The 22,095-nt window shown below is 51.0% G+C and overlaps 1 protein-coding gene across 3 annotated transcripts in view; it reads left to right on the forward strand.

The window, feature by feature from the left end:
* Nucleotides 1-22,095, forward strand: part of LOC144732393 (putative tyrosine carboxypeptidase MATCAP2) — a 43,563-nt gene that overhangs the window by 17,429 nt on the left and 4,039 nt on the right. For all 3 annotated transcript variants that reach the window (XM_078613909.1, XM_078613911.1, XM_078613910.1), the window contains 2 exons: nucleotides 8,171-8,303; nucleotides 13,942-14,247. In XM_078613909.1, coding sequence (XP_078470035.1) covers nucleotides 8,171-8,303; nucleotides 13,942-14,247 — 439 coding nt within the window. The remainder of the gene's footprint in view (nucleotides 1-8,170; nucleotides 8,304-13,941; nucleotides 14,248-22,095) is intronic.

Genomic DNA, 22,095 nt, shown 5'->3' on the forward strand with positions numbered 1-22,095 from the left:
CTTGGCTTCCACACCTCGCGGCGCCACGCGGCCAATGGCTGTGCCGGTTACCCGACGTTGCGCCGTTTGTCGCGAAAGGGGGCGACTGGTCGGCCTTCCAGGACCGGTTCGACCTGCCTGCGCTTCCGACCTGCTTGGACGAGAGGGCTCTGCAGTCCTTCAAGTCCATCCATCCGGCCAATCGGGCTACGCTCCCGGTGGCCTATATCCAAATGGCCAACGTTTTTGAGCCGCCATCCTGCACGCAGCTAAAGTTTTCGCTGCGGCGGCGGGAGGAGGGGGAACTGCCGCTGGCCTTCCGCTGCTCGCTCCTGGCCCTGGCGCAGGCTGCATACCCTCACCTGTACGGCAGGGCACTTGATTCTATGGCCTTGGGGAAGCTGCTTGACCTGGCAAGGGAGCTAGGAATTGCTCTGTCGATCAACAATGATCGGCAGATCACATCCTTGGCAGTCGCCGAAAACATTCAGGCGCACCTCTCCCTCCGACAACAGCCTCGGATGGCGGCGTGTGCGGGGGTCCCCCGGCGCCGGACGGGGGGGGCCGCCTCTCAGGGGGTGGACACCCTCGCGGCCCTGGCGATGTCCGATCGTCGAGGAAGGGGGGCGGGTGGTCGCCATCCGGAGCAGCGGTGGCGGCCGGTACCTTCCCGTCCGCAGGAGGCGGCCACAGTGGCCTGCTTCCGCTGTGGTCATCGGAGCCACATTGAGCGGGGCTGCTGGAATGCCCCGGGGGCCTTTGGAAAAGGGGCTCCACCTTCTCCCGGACCCTCGTTGGCATCGGGTCCAGGGCCCCAGGCGAGTCGCGACGCATCATCTGCGCGGCCGCTCCCTTCACCTCATGCATCTAGCGGGGCTAGGGCCCATCGTCATGGGGTTGTCCTCGAAGGGTCGGGTGCACCATCGTCATCACCCCCTCAATGGCCCAGACAGACCCGCCACTGGGATGCGCTTGCGCATCGGATGGTGGCGGCAACTGCCAGCTCCTCAGCGGTGGCAGGACATGTGCAAGGGGTGCACGTTCGCCTCCTGGTGGATACGGGGGCGTCGGCCACCATTATTTCTGAAGCCATTTTCGGGCTGCTACCCCGCAGCGTGGGTCCGTTAAGGCCGGTTCGCGGGGCTTGTGTCGTCGTGAACGGCGGCAGTTTGGGCATCTTGGGCCACGTAGCGTCGGTTCGGGTTGACGAGATTGAGTTGGCCGGGCCTATTTTGGTCTCCAGGACCTTGGCAGTGCCATGCCTCTTGGGGACCGACGTTTTGTCTAGGATGCCCATCCGAATTTTCGTTGACCAGGGCTGTGTGGAAATGCCGTTAGGGAGGCGGCTGCAATTCCTACAATCGCCTACCATCCTGTCTCCCTTGGTCGCCGGTGTACGGGCCTTGAATAAAGCGCCGGTGACCGTACCGCCGGCGTCACAAATCCTGCTACCCCTTAGGTTGCGCAAACCGCTCGAAATGGGCTCCACGGAGACGGGTATCCTGTCCCCGTCAAGCTACTTTTCAAGGATGAAGGGGTTGGTTGGCGCCTTGACAGCCGTGTCGGGGGGCCAGGACCTTTTTTTGCAGGTCCTCAATTCGGGACCCGTGCCGGTCGTAGTCCCGGCCGGCGCCGTCCTGGCGCACGCGACCCCGGCTCTTCCACCCGAGAGCGCTGCCCCGGATGGAGGGGTCGTGGCGGGCATGATGCGCACGGGGGACCTCGACGCATCATGGATCGCCACATTGTGCGACGAGAATGCCTCGTTGTCCTCCGGGGAACGTCGGCAACTCCGCGACCTCATCGAGCGGTTCACCGATGTGTTCAGCCAAAGTAAGTTTGATCTGGGTCGCACTACTCTTTTGGACCACCACATAGACACGGGCGACGCGGCCCCTATTCGACTTAATTCCCACCGCTTTAGCCCAGCGGAAAAAGATCATGTCCGCTCGGCTGTCGACGAAATGTTGGCGGCGGACATCATCTTCCCATCTACTAGCCCTTGGGGTGCCCCCATTGTGCTAGTCAAGAAACGGGACGGGAGTCTCCGGTTCTGCGTCGATTTCCGTAGATTGAACAAGATCTCGGTGGCTGATGCATATCCATTGCCTCGCATGGATGATTCCCTGGACGCCCTCTCGGGTGCGCGGTTCTTTTCGACTTTAGATTTGCTCTCCGGCTTCTGGCAATTGCCACTGGATGAGGCCTCTAGACCCAAGACAGCGTTCCGCACGCCCCAGGGGTTGTTCGAGTTCAATCGGCTTCCTATGGGTCTCCATTCGGCCCCGGCCACCTTCCAGCGTCTCATGGAGATGGTCTTGGCAGGGCTGCAGTGGGAGTCTTGTCTAATCTACTTGGATGACGTTATTGTTTTTGGCCGTACGTTTGGCGAGCACTTGCATCGCCTTGAGGCGGTGTTCGTCAAAGTGTGTGCTGCTGGCTTGAAATTCAACCCCAGAAATGCCACTTGCTACAACCATCGGTGAAGTATTTGGGACACATTGTTAGCGCGTCAGGTATCGCCACGGACCCGGATAAAACGGCTTGTGTCCGGACATGGCAGACTCCCACATCTGTTGCGGAGGTGCGTAGCTTCGTTGGCTTCGCATCGTACTATCGCCGGTTTGTCCTCGATTTTGCGACAATTGCGAAGCCACTGCACGCCCTTTCCGCCAAAGGCCAAAGGTTTCGCTGGGGCGCGGAGGAGGAGGCGGCTTTTGCGGCGTTTCGCACGGCCTTGGCGGACGCGCCGCCCTTGGGGTACCAAGATTTTTCGAAACCCTTCCTGCTCGATACGGATGCCAGCGACACGGGAATTGGGGCTGTCCTGGCCCAGGTGGTCGACGGGGTTGAGAGGGTGGTAGCCTATGGCAGTCGCGTTCTGTTCCCGACGGAACAGCGATATTGTGTGACCCGGAGGGAGCTTTTGGCCATAGTTTATTTTGTTCAGTTGTATAGACCCTATTTGTACGGTAGGCTGTTTACGGTCCGAACTGACCACGCGGCCCTGCAATATTCGCTGAGGATTAGTCAGCCCTCGGGTCCGCTGTCTCGCTGGCTCGAAGTGCTCCAGGATTACCCCTTTGATGTAATCCACAGGAAGGGGACACAGCATGGAAATGCGGACGGTTTATCCCGATTGCCGGCAGGCGGCGGGTGTGCTTGCGCCCTGGGCTCTAGCCGTTGCAAGGCTCCAGGGGACGTTGCGGCCCAGTTGGTCACGTCGGCCGAGGCGGCCACCCCTACAGGTGCGGCGGGGCCCGCGGATTTCGGCCTTGGACTCCCCCGGGAGGTATGGTCCAGCTTGCAGATGGAGGATTCCTCTCTGCTGAAGCTACGGCACCGCGTCGGGCGTAAGGCCCGGAGCTCAACTTCGTCGGCTGCCCCGGCGATCGCCGTGCATGACGGACTCCTCATGCGTTGGGATGCCCAATTGGAACGCTTTTGTGTGGTTGTGCCCACTAGCCTGTGTGGTAAATTAACCCGAGCCATTCACGAGAAGCTTATGCACCTTGGCTACCACAAGACCTTATTGACCCTTAAGCGGGACTATTACTGGCCGGGTGTTGAGGGTAACGTGGCACTGATTTTGAAGGGTTGCCACGACTGCGTGCGGAGGAAGGGCCCAGTTGTCCGGGACCGGGCCCCGCTGCAGTCCACCCGGGTTTCTCGCGTTAATGAGCTTGTGGCGCTCGACATTTTGGGGCCATTCCCTGCATCCCAACGGGGCCACAAATACCTCTTGGTGGGCGTTGAGTACCTCACACGTTGGCCCATGGCATGGCCTTTGGTCGATCAGTCGGCCTCTTCTATCACCGAGGCCTTCGTCCAGGGGTACGTGTTTGACAAGGGCGCGCCGGAACAATTGTTGACTGACCAGGGGCGGAATTTCTCGTCTAGGTTGCTCAAGGAGGTGTGTGACCTCTATGACACCAAGAAAATCCGCACTTCGCCCTACCACCCCCAGTCAGACGGGATGGTAGAGCGCTTGAACCGCACCCTTACGTCCATGCTGTGCCACCAGGTGAACACGTCCCAGTCAGACTGGGACCTGTTTGTCCCGGGGGTCTTGGCGGCGTATTGGTTGGCCCCTCATGCCTCCACGGGATTTTCGCCTTTTTATTTGATGTACGGTAGGGAACCGGAGCCCCCGGTGCACGTCCAAATGGACGTTGGCTTCTCCAGGAAGGAGTCGGCGGTGCCGGCACCTTTGAAGGTCGCGCTTGACCGGCTGCGCAAGGCGCGACAGGCTGCTGCCGAGAATTCCGCCAGCCGGCAGGCGGCTAATGAGCGGCTGCCCAAACACCAGGCAGCTGGCCTCCCGTGGGTAGTGGGTCAAAAAGCGTGGCTGCATTGTCCCCAGGTCCTCGTTGGCACATCGGCCAAATTGCATCGCCCTTGGCAGGGCCCCGTGGAGGTTGAGGAGGTCCGCCGGCCGCAATGCGTCCGGATTCGGTTCGGTCGCCAGCAGTGAATAGTGCACCCGTCCCGGCTCAAACGTTATGTTCCATCTACCCTGGGGGATCCACCCCCAATTCCGGAGCGGCCGGCTGATGTGATGTATCCAGCGTGCCTGACCGGCCGGGTCTCGTTGACGGAGGTGTGTGTGTGCCCCCAGGCCCCTCCCGAGTGAGGCCGACAGAGACCCCCCAGTCACCGGAGGCCACGGCGGTCGGCCTATTGCCCGCTGATGGGCCACCTGCACGGGTAGCGGACGCCACACGGGGGAGCGGGCCAGCAGCGTATACCCGCTCGAGGGGGATGCGGCTCCGGTGACGGCCCTGATGGCCGTTCAGCGGGCCCAGCCCCTGGCACCCATTCGGCGCTATCCGGCGGATGAGACCTTCGGGCTCTATTTCTTTTGTTTTTTTGTTGTTGTGGTTGTTGCTGTTCTGCTTGAGGGGCCGTGCTGCCCTAAGGTTGAGTTGTCTAGCAGCCGGTTTTACCTTCAGGCACACGCACTCATGATTGTTCGGTCTTCGGTCCGGTGTGGGGTGATTGCAGCCGGGTCGGCTGTTTTTTTTTCACGGGGGGGGGGGGGTGATGTAGAGGAGTAGGGGAGAGTAGTGGCGTCGTGTGCGCTGTCCAGTGCGATGACGTCACGGGACGTGGGGTCACGCGCGCTGGACAGTGCACATGACGTCACGTCTCCTAGGGTACTTAAGGGATACCCCGTGACGTAAGCGGGGTCACTGTGGGAACGGGGAAAGTAAACAGGGTGAAGAGGGAACCAGGGGTAGAGAGAGGGATCGAATAGGGAGTCTGGGGAGAAGCCGGTGGTAGCCGATAGAGGTGCTTCTCTCTCCGGTCGGTGGAGTCGGCAGAGTCCACGATCCGACACGAGAGAGAGAGACCGGAGCTAGCCGGCAGGGACCCGGACTCAGAGTAGGACCCCTAGCCCCTGGGAGTTGTGTACCCTGTGTAATATTGATAAGCTTTAATAAACCCTGGCGGAAGCCCTTAACTTACCTCCGTCTACGAGTACGTCCGTCGGAACTACTCAACATAGGTATAAAATAAAATAAATCACGACGTTTCGGGCGCAACACAAGCTGAGGCAGACTGTTTTAAAACAGTCTTCCTCAGCAGCAGACCATGCTTTCCCACCTGATGATGGACGCTTGTGTAATAAAGCTCGTTGAGGCGACTTCTGGAATCCGGTCTTTTATTCAACTTTGCATTACAGCTTCCCTTCACGCTGCTGACAGGCAGCGTGAGAGGGACAAATAGAGAGAGAGACACACTGCCACGTGGCAACCCGGAGCCCCGCTCCCGCGTGGCCCCCTTCCTCTGTTCGTTCCCGTTCTGACCACGTGTCGTACGTCTCCACCCCTATTTCATACCCAGGTCACGTGATACGTTTCCACCAATCCTGGTTAGCCTCTATGGAATATTCCAGAGGCTCCCGAGACCACGCCCCTGACTCGTCTCCCCATTGGCTGTGGCTCAAGCCAGCAGAACCAATCCTTTACAACTAGTTGTCACCTTTCCATTACGTCAGGGCCACGCCCCTAGGCTTCCCCCCATTGGCTATGAACCAGGACCGGCAGAGCCATTCGTCGTGACGAGTTGTAATCTGTCAACGACCCGGATATAACCTCACATTACACTTATGTTGCGCACGAAATGTCGTGATTTAATTGATTTTATACCTACGTGACTTTACCGAAAGAACCAAAGAGTATTGATATCATGCTTGGTGTATGGCTACAAGTCTCACCTCTAGTATTGACATAATGCTGGGTGATGGTGGTAATGAGTGCATGGTTTTGAATCTCATTGTGATACTGTGTGGTGCAGGTCGTGGTGACTGATTGAAGCTCACACCCATCACATGATGTTGAGTGGTGTAGGTGGTGGTGTGGTTGAAGCTGTCGCCCATGACAATGCTGAGTGGTGTAGGTGGTGTGGTTATACCACTCACCCACCGACGTGGTGTTGAGTGATGTAGGTGGTAGTATGGTTATACATCTCACCTACCACGTGGTGTTGAGTGGTGTAGCTGAAGGTGTGGTGTAGCTCCCACCTACTGCGTGGTGTTGAGTGGTATAGGTGGTGTGGTTGAAGCTGTCACCCACCACGTGGTGTAGGCGGTAATGAGTTTATCTTCTTGGTTCTTTCGGTAAAGTCACGTAGAATGGAAATAATAAAATAATAAAAATAAAACATAATAAATAATTCTCACGACGTTTCGGCCACAACGCAAGTAGCCGTCCTCAGGTGGAGAACAGGTCTGTCGAGGAGACGAGTCTGAATGATAAGCACCAGGCTTGGAGCGACTATTTAAGCTGGGATGGAGGGGCGAAGAGCGCCTTGACAAAAGAATTTGCATATCAAGAGGAATTTAGCATATTTATGGCAAATGCAGATATGTGATTAGTACTACTTGTGAAATGCGTAGGAGGTTTTGCGAGGGGTTGAAAGTCATTATGCCCGTGCATTATGCAGGATTAGCAGCATCAAAGGGAGGGGATAGGGGTGGCATTAATAAAGGGAAGGAGTGTTAATAGTATGTAGCTGCAGTAACTAAACCACCACGTAAACAACTAAAGTATAAACTACATAGTATCATCAGTATACTAAATATACTCTACAATAAGCTGAGTTACTAACAGTAAGTAATACATTACAATTCTATGTCGCAAAAAATATAATATGCTACCATCTAAACTTTATTCTCTTACATCACACGAGTCTACACCGTACTATATACTGCCATAGACAAACCCAACATTAAATTATATACTGTATTGCTATACACCACTTTGTATTATTCTACCCACCCTAATGTATATCACACTGCTGTATATTCACTATACAATTACGATACTATATGTTTCTTTGTACATTGTATTAAGCATTACAATTTTATACTATTATACAATCCGCTTTACACTGTACCATTGACCGTCATGTAAAAGATACTAAGAGGAAGCAACGAAATATATCAATGGGAGAGTAGTGAGGGAGACTTGCAGCGGAGCAAAGAATCCATTCCCTGCAGCTTATTGAAGAGTATATTTAGTATACTGATGATACTATGTAGTTTATACTTTAGTTGTTTACGTGGTGGTTTAGTTACTGCAGCTACATACTATTAACACTCCTTCCCTTTATTAATGCCACCCCTATCCCCTCCCTTTGATGCTGCTAATCCTGCATAATGCACGGGCATAATGACTTTAAACCCCTCGCCAAACCTCCTACGCATTTCACAAGTAGTACTAATCGCATATCTGCATTTCCCATAAATATGCTAAATTCATCTTGATATGCAAATTATTTTGTTAAGGCGCTCTTCGCCCCTCCATCCCAGCTGAAATAGTCGCTCCAAGCCTGGGGCTTGTCATTCAGACTTTGTCTCCTCGACAGACCTGTTCTCCACCTGAGGACGGCTACTTGCGTTGTGGCCGAAACGTCGTGAGAATTATTTTATTATGTTTTATTTTTATTATTTTATTATTTCCATTCTACGTGACTTTACCGAAAGAACCAAGAAGATGAATCCCTGCAGTTACGAAAGCTTTAAATCGAAAGGTAATGAGTTTGTTTGTGGCTCTCATCCACCGCGTGTTGTTGAGTGGTGTAGGTGGTGGCGTAGTTGTTGCTCTCACCCACTGCATGGCGCTGGCTGTTGTAGGTGGTGGTGTGGTTGAAGCTCTGACCCACTGTGTGGTTCTGGCTGCTGTAGGTGGTGGTGAGCCTGCACGACGACCTGCTGTCGCGTGCCTCCATGACAGTGCAGAACGGCCGCCCCACGCTATGCATCAACACGGCAGCGGCGCGTGAGCACTGGCTCGAGGGGATGCTGCAGCACGAGATCGGTGAGTGCGCATACGAGGTCTACCGCCAAGCCAAGGGATTTACAGTAAACCATTGTTAATTCGACATATGGGGCTCTGGCCTTGCCGAATTATCCAATATTCTAAATTATGTACAATGGTACTCCCCAGTGCCTCTATATATATATTATATATATATTATTTTTTTTATTCTCCAAACCTTTCACACACCATACGCATTGACACATCTGCATCAATTATATCCGAAACTTTGGATTTGTTTAGCAGACTAAGGGATTTATACTTCAGTCCCTTTCTATTACTTCTTGATGTAGGTGTGGACAACATTTCTGAGAAGGTTGGCTTGCACAGAGTGCATAAACAAGGTAAAGTCCAAAGCAAAAGGTCTGCACTAACGCTCAACATGCGCGCCTCCACTAGACTGAATAATTATTTTGGTCGACATTTTGGCTCGTGGAGAATTACTTCTTCCATTTATATAAAAGTAAAAAATTGTGGGTTTGTGTTTGGGTTTGTGTGTGGTCGCTCGCTTGGCTCTCCAACGGTGGGGTTTGCGTAAAAAGAAAATAGCCAGTTACCATGCCGTAAGCCCCGCGATCAGCAAGTGCTATTCCTTTTTCACATCCCTCAAATTTTAATTAGTTTAATTAGCGATTTAGTGTGATTTTTGTGCGCTTTACAATTATGTATTTATGGCGCTTGCACGACCATACCAACTCACGCGCCTTTGGTGGGGGGAACGGCCCATGCCAAGTCGCCCGCCTTTGGTGGGAGTGAGGGGGACATTTTCTTTCGCGTTAAAAATGCTATAAAATACACTATACGCTGACGTAAATTATTCACTGTGTCATGTCCCACCCCACCACGATGCGTGCAGTTACTAATATACACAGTCGCTAGATGCTAGCACTATAGGCAGTAGATCATTTATTTATTTATCACGCGCGCATGACCATACCAACTCACGCGCCTTTGGTGGGGGGGGGAACATTTTCTTTCGCGTTAGAAATGCTATAAAAATCTTCACTGTGTGATGTCTCCCTCACCTCGATGCTTGCAGTTATTACTACTGTAATGCGGGCGTAAATGGGCGGGTCGGATGTGACGATCCGAAAGGGAGGAGTCAGGGTCACGTGGGGGGAGATGTTATAGCGGGGAGACAGGAAGACATCTGGGTCAGTCGGGGGAGTGAAGAGTGGAGAACACGTTGGGTGGTCGCCGTGCCTCAGCCTGGTGGCTGAGGGGCTCATGACGGCGCCAGCCAGCGGGGTGGAAGAGAGAGTTGGGGATAGAGACAGAGAGTGGCGAGATCGCCACAGAGGCAACGCAGGGCTGAGGTTGGAGAGTGGCGAGATCGCCACACACGGTAAGACTCGGCACCGCCAGCCAGCGGTGACCGAGCACGGAGGAACGGGGAGCAGCGGTGGAGCTGCTGTGAGAGCAGCCGGAGGGCTGCACAAGGGGGACCTGCAGCGGAGCTGCAGGAGCGCGAAAGGCTACGGGAGTGAAGGCAGAGGTCGAGCTGCCAAGCGGGGGAGCCTCTGAGCGAGGGCCGTGTGGGACAAGTGTAAGAACCCAAATAAAGGACAACGGAGACAGACCCAGGATCGAGTCCTTTATTACACTACTATACAGTCGCTAGATGTAGCAGGTACCACCACAGTCGGTATGCACTGCTGTAATCATAGCAGGTACCACCACAGTCAGTATTCACTGCTGTAATCATAGCAGGTATCACCGCACGGGACTAGGCCTCACCATGCCACTCTGTCAGGTGAGTACTTTGTGCTATAGAGTCGATAAATACTGCTATAGAGTAAGCATGTACTACTGTAGTGATAGCAGGTACCACCACAGTCGCTATGCACTGCTGTAATCATAGCAGGTACTACCACTGTCAGTATGCACTGCTGTAATAATAGCAGGTACCACAGTCAGTATGCACTGCTTTAATCATAGCAGGTACCACCACAGTATGCACTGCTGCAGTGAAAGCAGGTACCACCACAGTATGGACTGCTGTAATCATAGGTACCACCACAGTCAGTATGCACTGCTGTAATCATAGCAGGTACCATCACAGTATGCACTGCTGTAATCATAGCAGGTACCACCACAGTAGTTTCAAGTTTCATTTATTTGGTATAGCCCTGTGAGCCATGTGGCTCTTGAGCCGGGGGCAGCCGCAACAAACAAAATATGAACACAGAACATGCCAAAGCGAGAACGCGCAACAGCAACATCATAGAATAAACCAGAAAATATTCCTAAAAAACGTATTCAAACGCTGTGTGCAAAAATCACAATGTGGTGCAAGCCAACAACAACAACCATAAGACAATTTAGATGAACCATATGTTCTTGAATTACCAAAATAAAGCTATAAAAACAATTTAAAAACAGTAATCATAGGAACTGTGATTAAAAATTTAAGAATAAACGATATACATAACACGTACGACAAAACCTGCAGCGATAGCTGGCAGCACGACACTCCCAGTGTATGATGTGTGAGTGAGTCGGCAGCGTGAGTGAGTGTATGATGTGCGAGTCAGCGTATGATGAGTGAGTCAGTGGATGATGTGTGAGCGAGTCAGCGGCAGTGTGAGTTAGTGTATGATGTGCGAGTGCCAGCGCACGATGAGTGAACCTGTGTATGATGAGTGAATGGGTCGGCCCCCCCCCCCCCTGGCTTCATCGCCCCCCCCCCCCGGCTCCGTCGCCCCATTCCCCCCCGGCTCCGTCGGCCACCTCCCTGGCTCCGTCGCCCCCCCCCCCCCGGCTCCGTCGGTTGTTGTGTTATAGTATCGATTATATTCCAATAATGCATAGATACACTATTGCTTTTATCTAAGTGCAACAGCCTTAGAGATTCTGAAATGTAAGACAATTCACCCCTGTTGTGTTGTATTCTCTCTATGAATAATAATTCGCTAGCTTTGTGTAGTATTTGATTAGCTTTAACAGACTTTATGTGATGTATTATTTTAACTGCGTTTGGTATTACCTTCGAATCTCTGCACCTTTTGAGGAACGCCAGTGACGATATTAATTTCATCCGCTGGATGCAGAGCTTCTCCAATTTTCTACTTTTGAGAAAAGTATCCTCCCCATAGAGGTTAGTCAATTTAACACGTAGGGTTTCGCGACCAATATTATTCATAATAGTTTTTAAATCATAGCAGGTACCACCACAGTCAATATGCACTGCTATAATCATAGCAGGTATCACCACAGTATGCACTGATGTAATCATAGCAGGTACCACCACAGTCAGTATGCACTGCTGTAATCATAGCAGGTACCACCACAGTAGTTTCAAGTTTCATTTATTAGGTATAGCCCTGTGAGCCATGCGGCTCTTGAGCCGGGGGCAGCCGCAACAAACAAAATATGAACACAGAACATGCCAAAGCGAGAACGCGCAACAGAAACATCATAGAATAAACCAGAAAATATTCCTTAAAAACGTATTCAAACGCTGTGTGCAAAAATCACAATGTGGTGCAAGCCAACAACAACAACCATAAGACAATTTAGATGAACCATATGTTTTTGAATTACCAAAATAAAGCTATAAAAACAATTTAACAACAGTAATCATTTGAACTGTGATAAAAAAATTAAGAATAAACGATATACATAACACGTACAACAAAACCTGCAGCGATAGCTGGCAGCACGACACTCCCAGTGTATGATGTGTGAGTGAGTCGGCGGCAGCGTGAGTGAGTGTATGATGTGCGAGTCAGCGTATGATGAGTGAGTCAGTGGATGATGTGTGAGCGAGTCAGCGGCAGTGTGAGTTAGTGTATGATGTGCGAGTGCCAGCGCACGATGAGTGAACCTGTGTATGATGAGTGAATGGGTCGGCCCCACCCCTGGCTTCATCGCCCCCCCCCCGGCTCTGTCGGCCCCCCCTCGGCTCCGTCGCCCCACCCCCCCCGGCTCCGTCGGCCCCTTCCCTGGCTCCGTCGCCCCCCCCCGGCTCCGTCGGGTGTTGTGTTATAGTATCGATTATATTCCAATAATGCATAGATACACTATTGCTTATATCCAAGTGCAACAGCCTTAGAGATTCTGAAATGTAAGACAATTCACCCCTGTTGTGTTGTATTCTCTCTATGAATAATAATTCGCTAGCTTTGTGTAGTATTTGATTAGCTTTAACAGACTTTATGTGATGTATTATTTTAACTGCGTTTGGTATTACCTTCGAATCTCTGCACCTTTTGAGGAACGCCAGTGACGATATTAATTTCATCCGCTTGATGCAGAGCTTCTCCAATTTTCTAGTTTTGAGAAAAGTATCCTCCCCATAGAGGTTAGTCAATTTAACACGTAGGTTTTCGCGACCAATATTATTCATAATAGTTTTTAAATCATAGCAGGTACCACCACAGTCAATATGCACTGATGTAATCATGGCAGGTACCACCACAGTATGCACTGCTGCAGTGAAAGCAGGTAGCACCACAGTATGCACTGCTGTAATCATAGCAGGTACCACCACAGTCAATATGCACTGCTGTTACATTTTTAAGAGTAGTTTTGAAATATTTTTAAGACCCGGGCAACGCCGGGTACTTCCTGCTAGTACTTTATATATGTCGAATGCGCAGCCGTGCCGAATTATCCACAATTACGAATGATAAAATACCGAAATAACAAGGTTTTACTGTATACTAATGATTCGTTTTGACATCCAGAGAAAGAGGTAAACCACCAGAGATTCAATTTTAGAAATACATTTTTGCAAATCATTTTTTACATGTTTTTATTGTAACGCAACACGAGCCTGTTACAATACGCCATTCGAAAAACGGGGGGAGAGGGGGGACAGGCAACCCGAGTTCGGCGCAACAGGGCCCTCCCTATGAAGGGGAAGAATTTGGCTCACTGCCCCACCCAAGTGAGGAGTTATATGGGGGAGGGGAAAGGTGGAAGGGTAGAAGGAGACACGCACATGTGTGACCTCGAGATGAACACCCCACCGAATAATGCTCCGTTCCTGCCCATTCCCAGCCGAGAGGCGCAGCCCTTCCCATACATCCATCCTTACCTCCTGACCTTTCGCAACTTATTTTCATCAAATGTTTTCTGGGTTGGGCTCCTTGGCAAACCTCAGTAAACAAATTAAACCTCCTTGTAAAACCCACCTTAAATCCACCTCATGAGAGCCAAAATTTTTACCTCCAAGTTTAACTCTTTTGCTGAACCCCATCTTTAAATCCCTCATTAAACCGCTTTGGTGTACTCCCTCATTAAATCTTGTCTTTAGACTTTCCAGAAAATCTTATTTGTTGAACATTCTCAAACCCCCTCAATTGAAAGTATATTTTGTTTAACTAGGTGAGTACTCAAGATTCCAGGATGAAACTCAATTGCAATAGTGACTTGGAGCATTGGTCTGCCTGTAGAAGACGACGATTGCTATGTTTAATCTCAATTGAGTAATTTGCAAACAACTTTTCGACTTTGGCAAAATGGCATCATGAAACCGGCACACATTGGCCTCCTCTTGCAGAAGGACAATCGGAGGACCTTTAACGTTCCGCAACAGGTGTTAACAAGGCGCCACTGCTTGCCTGCGTCGCGTCGACATTTAACACCCGTCGCTGCATCCCCCCTCCATTGGCGCGCGCGACCCTCGCCCTAGGCACACACTTCCTGCGGGGGCTGAATGGCGCCCGCCAGCCGTGGGGACGCCCAAGCGGGCGGCGCCGCTTTGCGCTGCGCCCGGCGAATCCCACTGAGGAGGGGCTGGCGAGCGTGCACAGTGTGTTGCACCGCCGTGACCCGCTGCTGTGGCGCGCCGCGCTGCTCTATTACGCTGTGAGCCGTGCCGCCCACCTCTCCTTCTCCGCGCTCTTCGCGGAGCTCGGCCGCTTCGTGCGTGACCCATCCACACGATGGGAGTATTGCCTCCGCGCGAAGCGCGGCCAGGAGGACACCTCCGTCCCGGGTGAGCATTGGCATCGTGTTAAAGTCGAGCGTGTGAGACGCGACGAATCAGGGTGCACTGGTGGCGCAGCGGTTAGTGCGTTGACTGATGAACTCGTGTGCATATTGTGTAGGGCGGTGGCAATGGTGGTTATTTTGCACTGTGCTGTGAATGTGGTGACCTGAGTTAGATTACTGGCTATGGCGAACAGTGGTATTTACATATTGATTTAAAGCTTTCGTGACTGCAGGAATTCATACTCTGTGGGTCTTTCGGTAAAGTCACGTAGATAGAAATATAATAGATCACGACGTTTCGATCACAACACAGGCATTCGTCTTCATGTGAGAGAGAGAAAGCTACTGAAACAAGGTCTTATATAGGCCTGAGATGGGAGTCCCCTCAGGGTAAGAGGGTGGGGCTAGAGATGGTCTCTTTGAGGCTGTGGAAGTGGCCATTGTATTGTGAGAGATTAGCATGTCAATGATGCATCGGTGACAGAGCGAGTAGGACATCCAGCCTGTCAATACAAAGACATCCAACCTAGTAATGCAACTCCGAGAGTCAGCTAACATCGGCAGGAAGGATGGAAACATCAGAGCCAGTTATGACTTAAACTGGTTAATAACGTCCTTCCAATCATTGCTCAGTTTGTACCCATCTTCTCGGTTGAAATTGTGTCTGTGTTTATATATCTGGATGGCTTCATGAACAAATCTTTGATGATAGCCAGTGGGTTTGCAGAGTACCTTCGTCTTGGAAATTTTTATTTCATGTGAGCTCACAGCATTAAAACAATGATCAGCCACGGCCGAGGTATTGGTCCTACCGTGTTTCAGATCTGTTCACGAACATGGTCCGAGACAGGTACATAAAATTTGTGATCTGATCCCATCTGTGAAGGATGTGATCCCTGACATGCAATACCCCGGTGTCTACAAACCTACAAACTAAGCTGTGTCTGCGGCAGTAGTTACATTGGGGAAACTAAACATCATTGTTTTAACGCTGTGGGCTCACATGAAATTGATTTTTCCAAGACGAAGGTACTCTGCAAAACCACTGGCTATCATTAAAGATTTGTTCATGAAGCCATCCAGATATATAAACACAGACACAACTTCAACTGAGAAGATGGGTACAAATTGAGCAATCATTGGAAGGACGTGATTAACCATATGTTTCCATCCTTCCTGCCGATGTTAGCTGACTCTCTTGAGTTGCATTACTAGGTTGGATGTCTTTGTATTGACAGGCTTGGATGTCCTACTCGCTCTGTCACCGATGCATCATTGACATGCTAATCTCTCACAATACTTTGGCCACTTCCACAGCCTCAGGGAGACCATCTCTAGCCCCGCCCTCTTACCCTGAGGGACTCCCATCTCAGGCCTATATAAGACCTTGTTTCAGTAGCTTTTTCTCTCCCACCTGAAGATGATTGTCTGTGTTGCGATCGAACGTCGTGATCTATTATTTTTCAATCTACGTGACTTTACCGAAAGACCCAAAGAGTATAGTGGTATTTACCATCTGAACTGATCCTGAGCACCCCTTTCACCAACCTGCACCGACCTGCGTGGTGAAGTAACCCTTATTACTGACATGGTGTGCAGAGACCTTCATCCAGCAGTGGGTTGACACAGGCCTGAAATTTAAACTCCATGAATTGTTACATGTGTAGTGTCAGTGATTCGGAGACAAGGTTTGTAGGAGGCACCTTCTCTATTCTTAACATTCACGGTCTCGTCCACACACTCTCCACAGTTTGCTTAGCCTACCCTGTACACAACACCAGCCATCTAACACTGACGGCGCTGACTGAGATAGCCAACAACTAACCTTTCAACGCAATATCTCGTGAAGACGGCAGCGACGACGAGACGAGTCCACTCCCAGAACCTGAAGCCTCGAGCTCCCACTCTCGGCTCCTTTTATCCTAGCAGCGCGGCCTGGCTCCACCCTGACCGTGCCTCCCTTCTCAAAGCCACTAGTAGGTTCCAGGGGCCTCCAGATGGGGTCATCCGTGTCCACCACAGTTGCCGCCGTTGTCCACCAGCCGGCGCTATTACACTACACATGTGTAGTGACTAACTCGGAGACAGTAAGACTTGAAGGCACTTCTTTTATTTAACGAACACCATCGGCGATAATACACACCCTACATGGGTACACACTATTACTGTTGCTAGCCTATACAAAACACTAACCGTCTAATACTGACGGTGCTGAATGGAGACAGCCAACAACTAGCTAGCAGCGCAATATTGAGTGAAGACAGCAGCGGCGATGGCGACGAGACAACAGCGACGATGGTGACGACGAGATGGTAACGACGACTATCTTGAACAGCATGACGGGGATCCTACTTCCAGCAACAGCCACGAGGTCCCTCACAGGGGCCCTTCTTATACTCTCAGCGTGGCCTCGCTCCGTCCCGGCCACGCTCCCTATCTGGGACCTGCTAGCGGGTTCTGGAGGCTTCCCGATGGGCCCCCCTCTGTGACCTTTCCCCTAGATGTCCCCCACTCGTGTCTATCGAGGCCTGCTGACGTGGGTATTGGCATACACCGCAGTTACCCTTTTTTGCCAGCAGCCAGCGCTATGCCACTACACATGTATACAGTCATTTCTCATTTAACGTGGTAGATGCGTTCCTGAAAAGCGCCTGGTCAAATGAAAAGCGAGTTAAGGGAAATACATTTTTCCATAAATAATATAACGATAAAGTTTCATGAGATACATTTGACACACACAGATGACAGGACAAATAACAGAGTATGCTTCCGCATTACTGTATCATTCCGCGTACTGTATCATACCACTCAGCTGCAAAGCTCAAGAAACTTTGTGCATACTGCGTTATCACAGGATGCAATCCGCATTGTGAAAAAAGTGTTCCCTAATGGCAAAACCGCCTTACAGTATTTCCTTTTTAAATCCTTCATATTAAGTTCACTTGCTTGCTTGCTTGCGCGCTTACGACCGTGCAAATCTTTCGGTCGTTTTTTAAACCACTTCCCGTGATCCAATCGTGCTGACATTTTGCACACAGACTCGTTGTGCGTGACAATTTATTTGGCCGTACCGCACCTTTACTTTCCACCAAAGCGGGGAGCATGCAGGGAGGTTTAATGCCCCATATATTGTTGACCTTGCTTTCTTACGGTGGGTGAGGAACAATGTGAGAGAGACATTGTTCTTCCATACCAAGAAAACACCATCGCACGATTTCCTGACACTAACAGAGCATACAATGCCCTACAATAACACATTTTCCTGTCGCAAGGCCAAGATGGATACCACGTCAAGATTCCTCCAATTAAATTACAAAGCTGCAGGACAAAGACATCCTCACAAAACTGTCTCCTCTAAAAAAACTTATATTCCTTCGTGATCATAGACAGAGGAGGAAACCACATATTATGGTGCGCCAACCTCTTTCACCAGTATGTTGTTGATGAGTATGCCAACATTGAGAGTGAGCGCTCATCTCTGGGACGCCATCAATGCCAAAGGAGATGCAAACGGTCACAATGTGGGCTGATCGTCACAAAAATACTGAGCATGGTGGATTTCAAACAACGCTCAGGCCTGCCTCCCTACTGCCCTCTTTGCAAGATCTTCCACGCCCACTTTAATGTGAAATTCTGCTATTCTAGAAAAAGCCATTAAATATTTTTGCCAATACATCAATAAAGGCTCTGACATGGCTGTCTTTGCCTTACAAAACAGAGGGGCAAAGTGTGCATGAGCTCAAACTTTTTTCCAAGGAACATACATCAGCAACAATAAGTCCATTTGCATAATTATTGGCTTTCCCATCCATGACCGTTCCCCCACAGTCGTCCATTTGGCACTTCATCTCCAAAATGGTCAACGCATCTACGTCACCAAAGGAAATGCCCAACAACAGGCCCTGGCTCCACAAGATACCACCCTTATGGCGTTTTTTGTTTTGTGCCCAAGTGACCCATTTGCTGCCAATCTGCTCTCCATTAAGTTCCCTCCTACTATACATGGACTGCTCAAAAAAATGGAAGCATCGTGCTGCTGACGGTGAATCTGATGCCTTAGGATGAGCCTACGCAGTTCATCCCAACAATGAGCAGTGCTATTTTCTCCCAATACTTCTCCATATTGCCAAAGGGCACAAATCTTTCCAAGACCTCTAAACAATGGAAGGAGTTGTCTGTCAAACATACAGGGAAGCTTGCAATCTTCGTGCAATTCTTGCGCATGATCACCAAAGATGTTATCAACCACGCAAAAAAGACTTAATCACAAATTTTTTGGACCATCTTATCTGACAGGCACTATTTTACTGTACTTTACCGAGTGTTAACATCCTCAGTTATTTTAACAGTACTCTCTTCATTGTTCAGCCAGCATTGGTATAAACATGGGCATTTTCGTTCTTTTGTCTATCATGTGTATCAGACCCCCCCTCCCCCTCTCTCTCCATTGTGTTGGCGTGTGCAGTAATTGGCCTCTTGCGCACAAGCGCTTCCACGTCCGTCGCCCACCCTTTTGGCCTCGCCCCCCCCGCCCCCCCCCTCCCTCCCGATACGTTCCATTCATTGGCTACCATAGTCTGATGAGCTCCCCCTAAGTTTGTACCCATCATCATTTTCGTTCTTTTGTCTATCATGTGTATTAGACCTCCCCTCCTCCTCTCTGCCCATTGTGTTGGCGGGTGCAGTGGCTGGCCGCTTGCGCACAATCGCTCCATTGTGTTGGCGTGTGCAGTAATTGGCCGCTTGCGCACAAGCGCTTCCACGTCCATCGCCCACCCTTTTGGCCTCGCCCCCCCCTCTCTCCCGATACGTTCCTTTCATTGGCTACCATAGTCTGATGAGCTCCCCCCTCCCTCTCCCTCCCCCCTCAACTCGCTTTTAAGGGATTACATCTTGAATCATTGCCTCACTTGATACAGCTAATCTGGCTGTGACGGTCCCACCTGATGACGGAGACTTGTGTTGCCTCCGAAACGTCGTGATTTTTGTTTTTATTTTATTTTACTTTCTACGTGACTTTACCGAAAAAAAACCTAAGAAGATGATCACCATCTTCATAAAGCTATGACAGAAGCTTCTGTTGGTCAGTCCCCTTTCCAACTGACATTGCTCTTCTGCATAAATCTTCAAGTTTGCAGCCCATCTAACCCCATGGGACTCTGGCAAAAATACAAAGAGGGCATGAGTGAGGAGATCCTTAACGGAGCTGAATGAGAAAATACAAACCTCGACGTCAACTTTTCTGATGTCATCTTCAAACAGGCCCTCATCCTCCTTCAGGACAAACTGCACTCCATTGGTGGAAAATACCTCCCGTCTATGGGACTACCAACACCCTACAGGGACAACCTGCATGTCCTTGCTTAAGAGATCCTACGTTAAATATGCTATCATGCTTTACAGCTTCTTAAATGTATTTAGAAAAATTAATCAAAGCTGATGGATGCACAAATAGAAGCCTACACGGAAATCTTGGAAGACATTGAGACTACAAATCTAGTCTTCTTTTTCCTTGATGCACCTGCCAGTACTGGGAAGACCTTTGTTCTCAAAGAGAACATTGCTCTAGCTGTGCATCATCGGGGATTGCTGTGTAAGTCTATGAGTGTGTGTGAGTCCAAGTGTGCGAGTCAGTCCATGTGTGTGTGTCAGTCGCTGTGTGTGTGTTAGTCCGGCAAAACAACCTCCTACCTCCTCGCGGTGCCGGACGGGCAACACTGTCGTGGGCAGTGCTGTGGGGGGAGGGCCAATGCCCATTGGCCTCTCCCCTCATGGCGTCTGTGACCACAACAGTGGCTAAACGGGGGCTCTGGATGGGTGCGAGGGGCTGGTAACCCCTCCACCTTCAATTAATTACCACGAAACCACGAATTAAACATAAACCTGTAACTAATAAGCTTGTGCCGGAGGCCCCGGGGGGTAAGGCTTTTATGATGTCTCCTGGCCAAACCCCATTTGGCGGAGCCAGGAGATTGAATCTTCACCCTCGGGGCTCCTCCAGAAACAACGAAAAACCATTGCGGATGGCCACGTGGAATGTTCGAACGCTCACTGCGGAGGAGAGGCTGCCACTCCTTTGTCGGGAGCTGGACCGGTACCGCCTGGATCTCTGTGGCATTCAGGAGGTCCGGTGGACCGGTTCTGGCTCCTGCCACCATGAGGGGTGGACAGTCCTCTACTCGGGGCAGGAGACTGCCAAACAACAGGGTGTGGCTCTTCTGAACAAAAGAATGAAGGGGGCGTGGGAGCGTGGCGGTGAGGTGTGGGAAGCTGTAAGCCCCAGGATACTTTGGGCTCGCCTTCCCATCAACCGGAGGCGAGGAGTGGTGGTCGTGGTTACTTATGCCCCCACCGAAGACGAACATCCGTGGAGGGATGCAGGCAAAGCCGATGAGTCAGACGCTTTCTATGACCTCCTGTCACAGGTGCTGGCTAAAGTGGCCACTCGGGACAGAGTCATCTTGTTGGGTGACTTCAATGCCCGAGTTGGTCATGATGCTGGCACCTGGTCTGGAGTGATTGGAAGGCATGGGCCAGATCAGCTCAATAACAACGGTAGGAGGCTGCTAGATTTTTGTGCAGCCCATTGGCTTGTAATTACCAACACGCTCTACCGGCATCAGCGCATCCACACAACATCATGGATGCATGCCGGGTCCAAGCAAGAACATCTTCTGGACTACATAGTGACGGACCAGCGGATGCGAGCCCATGTCCTTGACACCAGGACCTACCGTGGAGCTGATCTGCCCTCTGACCATCGACTAGTCATCTGTAAGATGCGCCTGCCATTCTTCCACTCCAGTGGTGGGTGTACAGCCAGGATCCCATTTCAACCAAAAGTGGCCTGGTCTCAGTTAGCTGATAAAAGTTGCAAGCGAGAATTTCATCATCGCTTGCAGCTGGGGTTGGCATCATCCCCCACTCCACCTGATATCGAGGGTAAATGGGCGAGGTTTAAGACTGTGACTCATGCAGCTGCAATGTCTGCTTTGGGTACGCGGTCCAGACCTCCCCAGAAACCCTGGCTGACAGAGGAGGTGTTCAGGTTAATTGAGAAAAAGCGACAGGCCCACTCTCATCGGCTACAGCATCCCACGTCAGAGAATGAGGAGGTTTACCGCAGCCTTCGCTCGGAGGTTTGGAGAGCCGTAAGGCGCTGCAAGGATGGGTGGTGGTCGCGGGTTGCTGAGGAGATGGAATCTGCCTCGGTGGTCCGCGATCACAAATCACTATTTAACTCCATCAAAAAAGTAACCTGCAGCGCCACACCTATTACCATCATTAGGGGAAAAAATGGTGATCCAATCTCCGACCCCCAGGAACAGGTTTGCAGATTTGCTGAGCATGTCTGTGAGGTCCTGGGGGAGGGAAAATCTCTCAGCCAGGAAAACATCATGGCACAAAGTGGGGATAACCCTGCTGAGGCTGCGATGCCTCAAATATTGGAGGAGGTCACCCCCTGTGAGTGGCTGGCTGAGGTGCCATCTGTTGAGGAAGTACTGAAGGCGATCCGGAGTCTGAGACCAGGAAAGGCACCGGGCAGAGATGATCTCCCAAGCGAAATGCTGAGGGAGGGTGGCGCTTGTGCACAGACTGCCCTATATGACATCATAACAACAGTCTGGACCGCTCGACGGGTATCACAGGACTGGAAGGATGCCCTGGTGGTCCCCCTCTTTAAGAAGGGGGACCGCACAGACTGTAACAACTACAGGGGCATCTCACTCCTCAGTGTGCCGGGAAAGGTCCTGGCAAGGATTATTCAACATCGCCTTGCTAGGCACGCTGAGGAGAGGCTTGCGGAACCCCAATGCGGTTTCAGGAAAGGGCGGTCCTGTACAGATGCCAT

Source organism: Lampetra planeri, chromosome 42, assembly GCF_965212315.1.
Source record: "Lampetra planeri chromosome 42, kcLamPlan1.2.h2, whole genome shotgun sequence".
In the NCBI taxonomy this organism is placed as follows: Eukaryota; Metazoa; Chordata; class Hyperoartia; order Petromyzontiformes; family Petromyzontidae; genus Lampetra; species Lampetra planeri.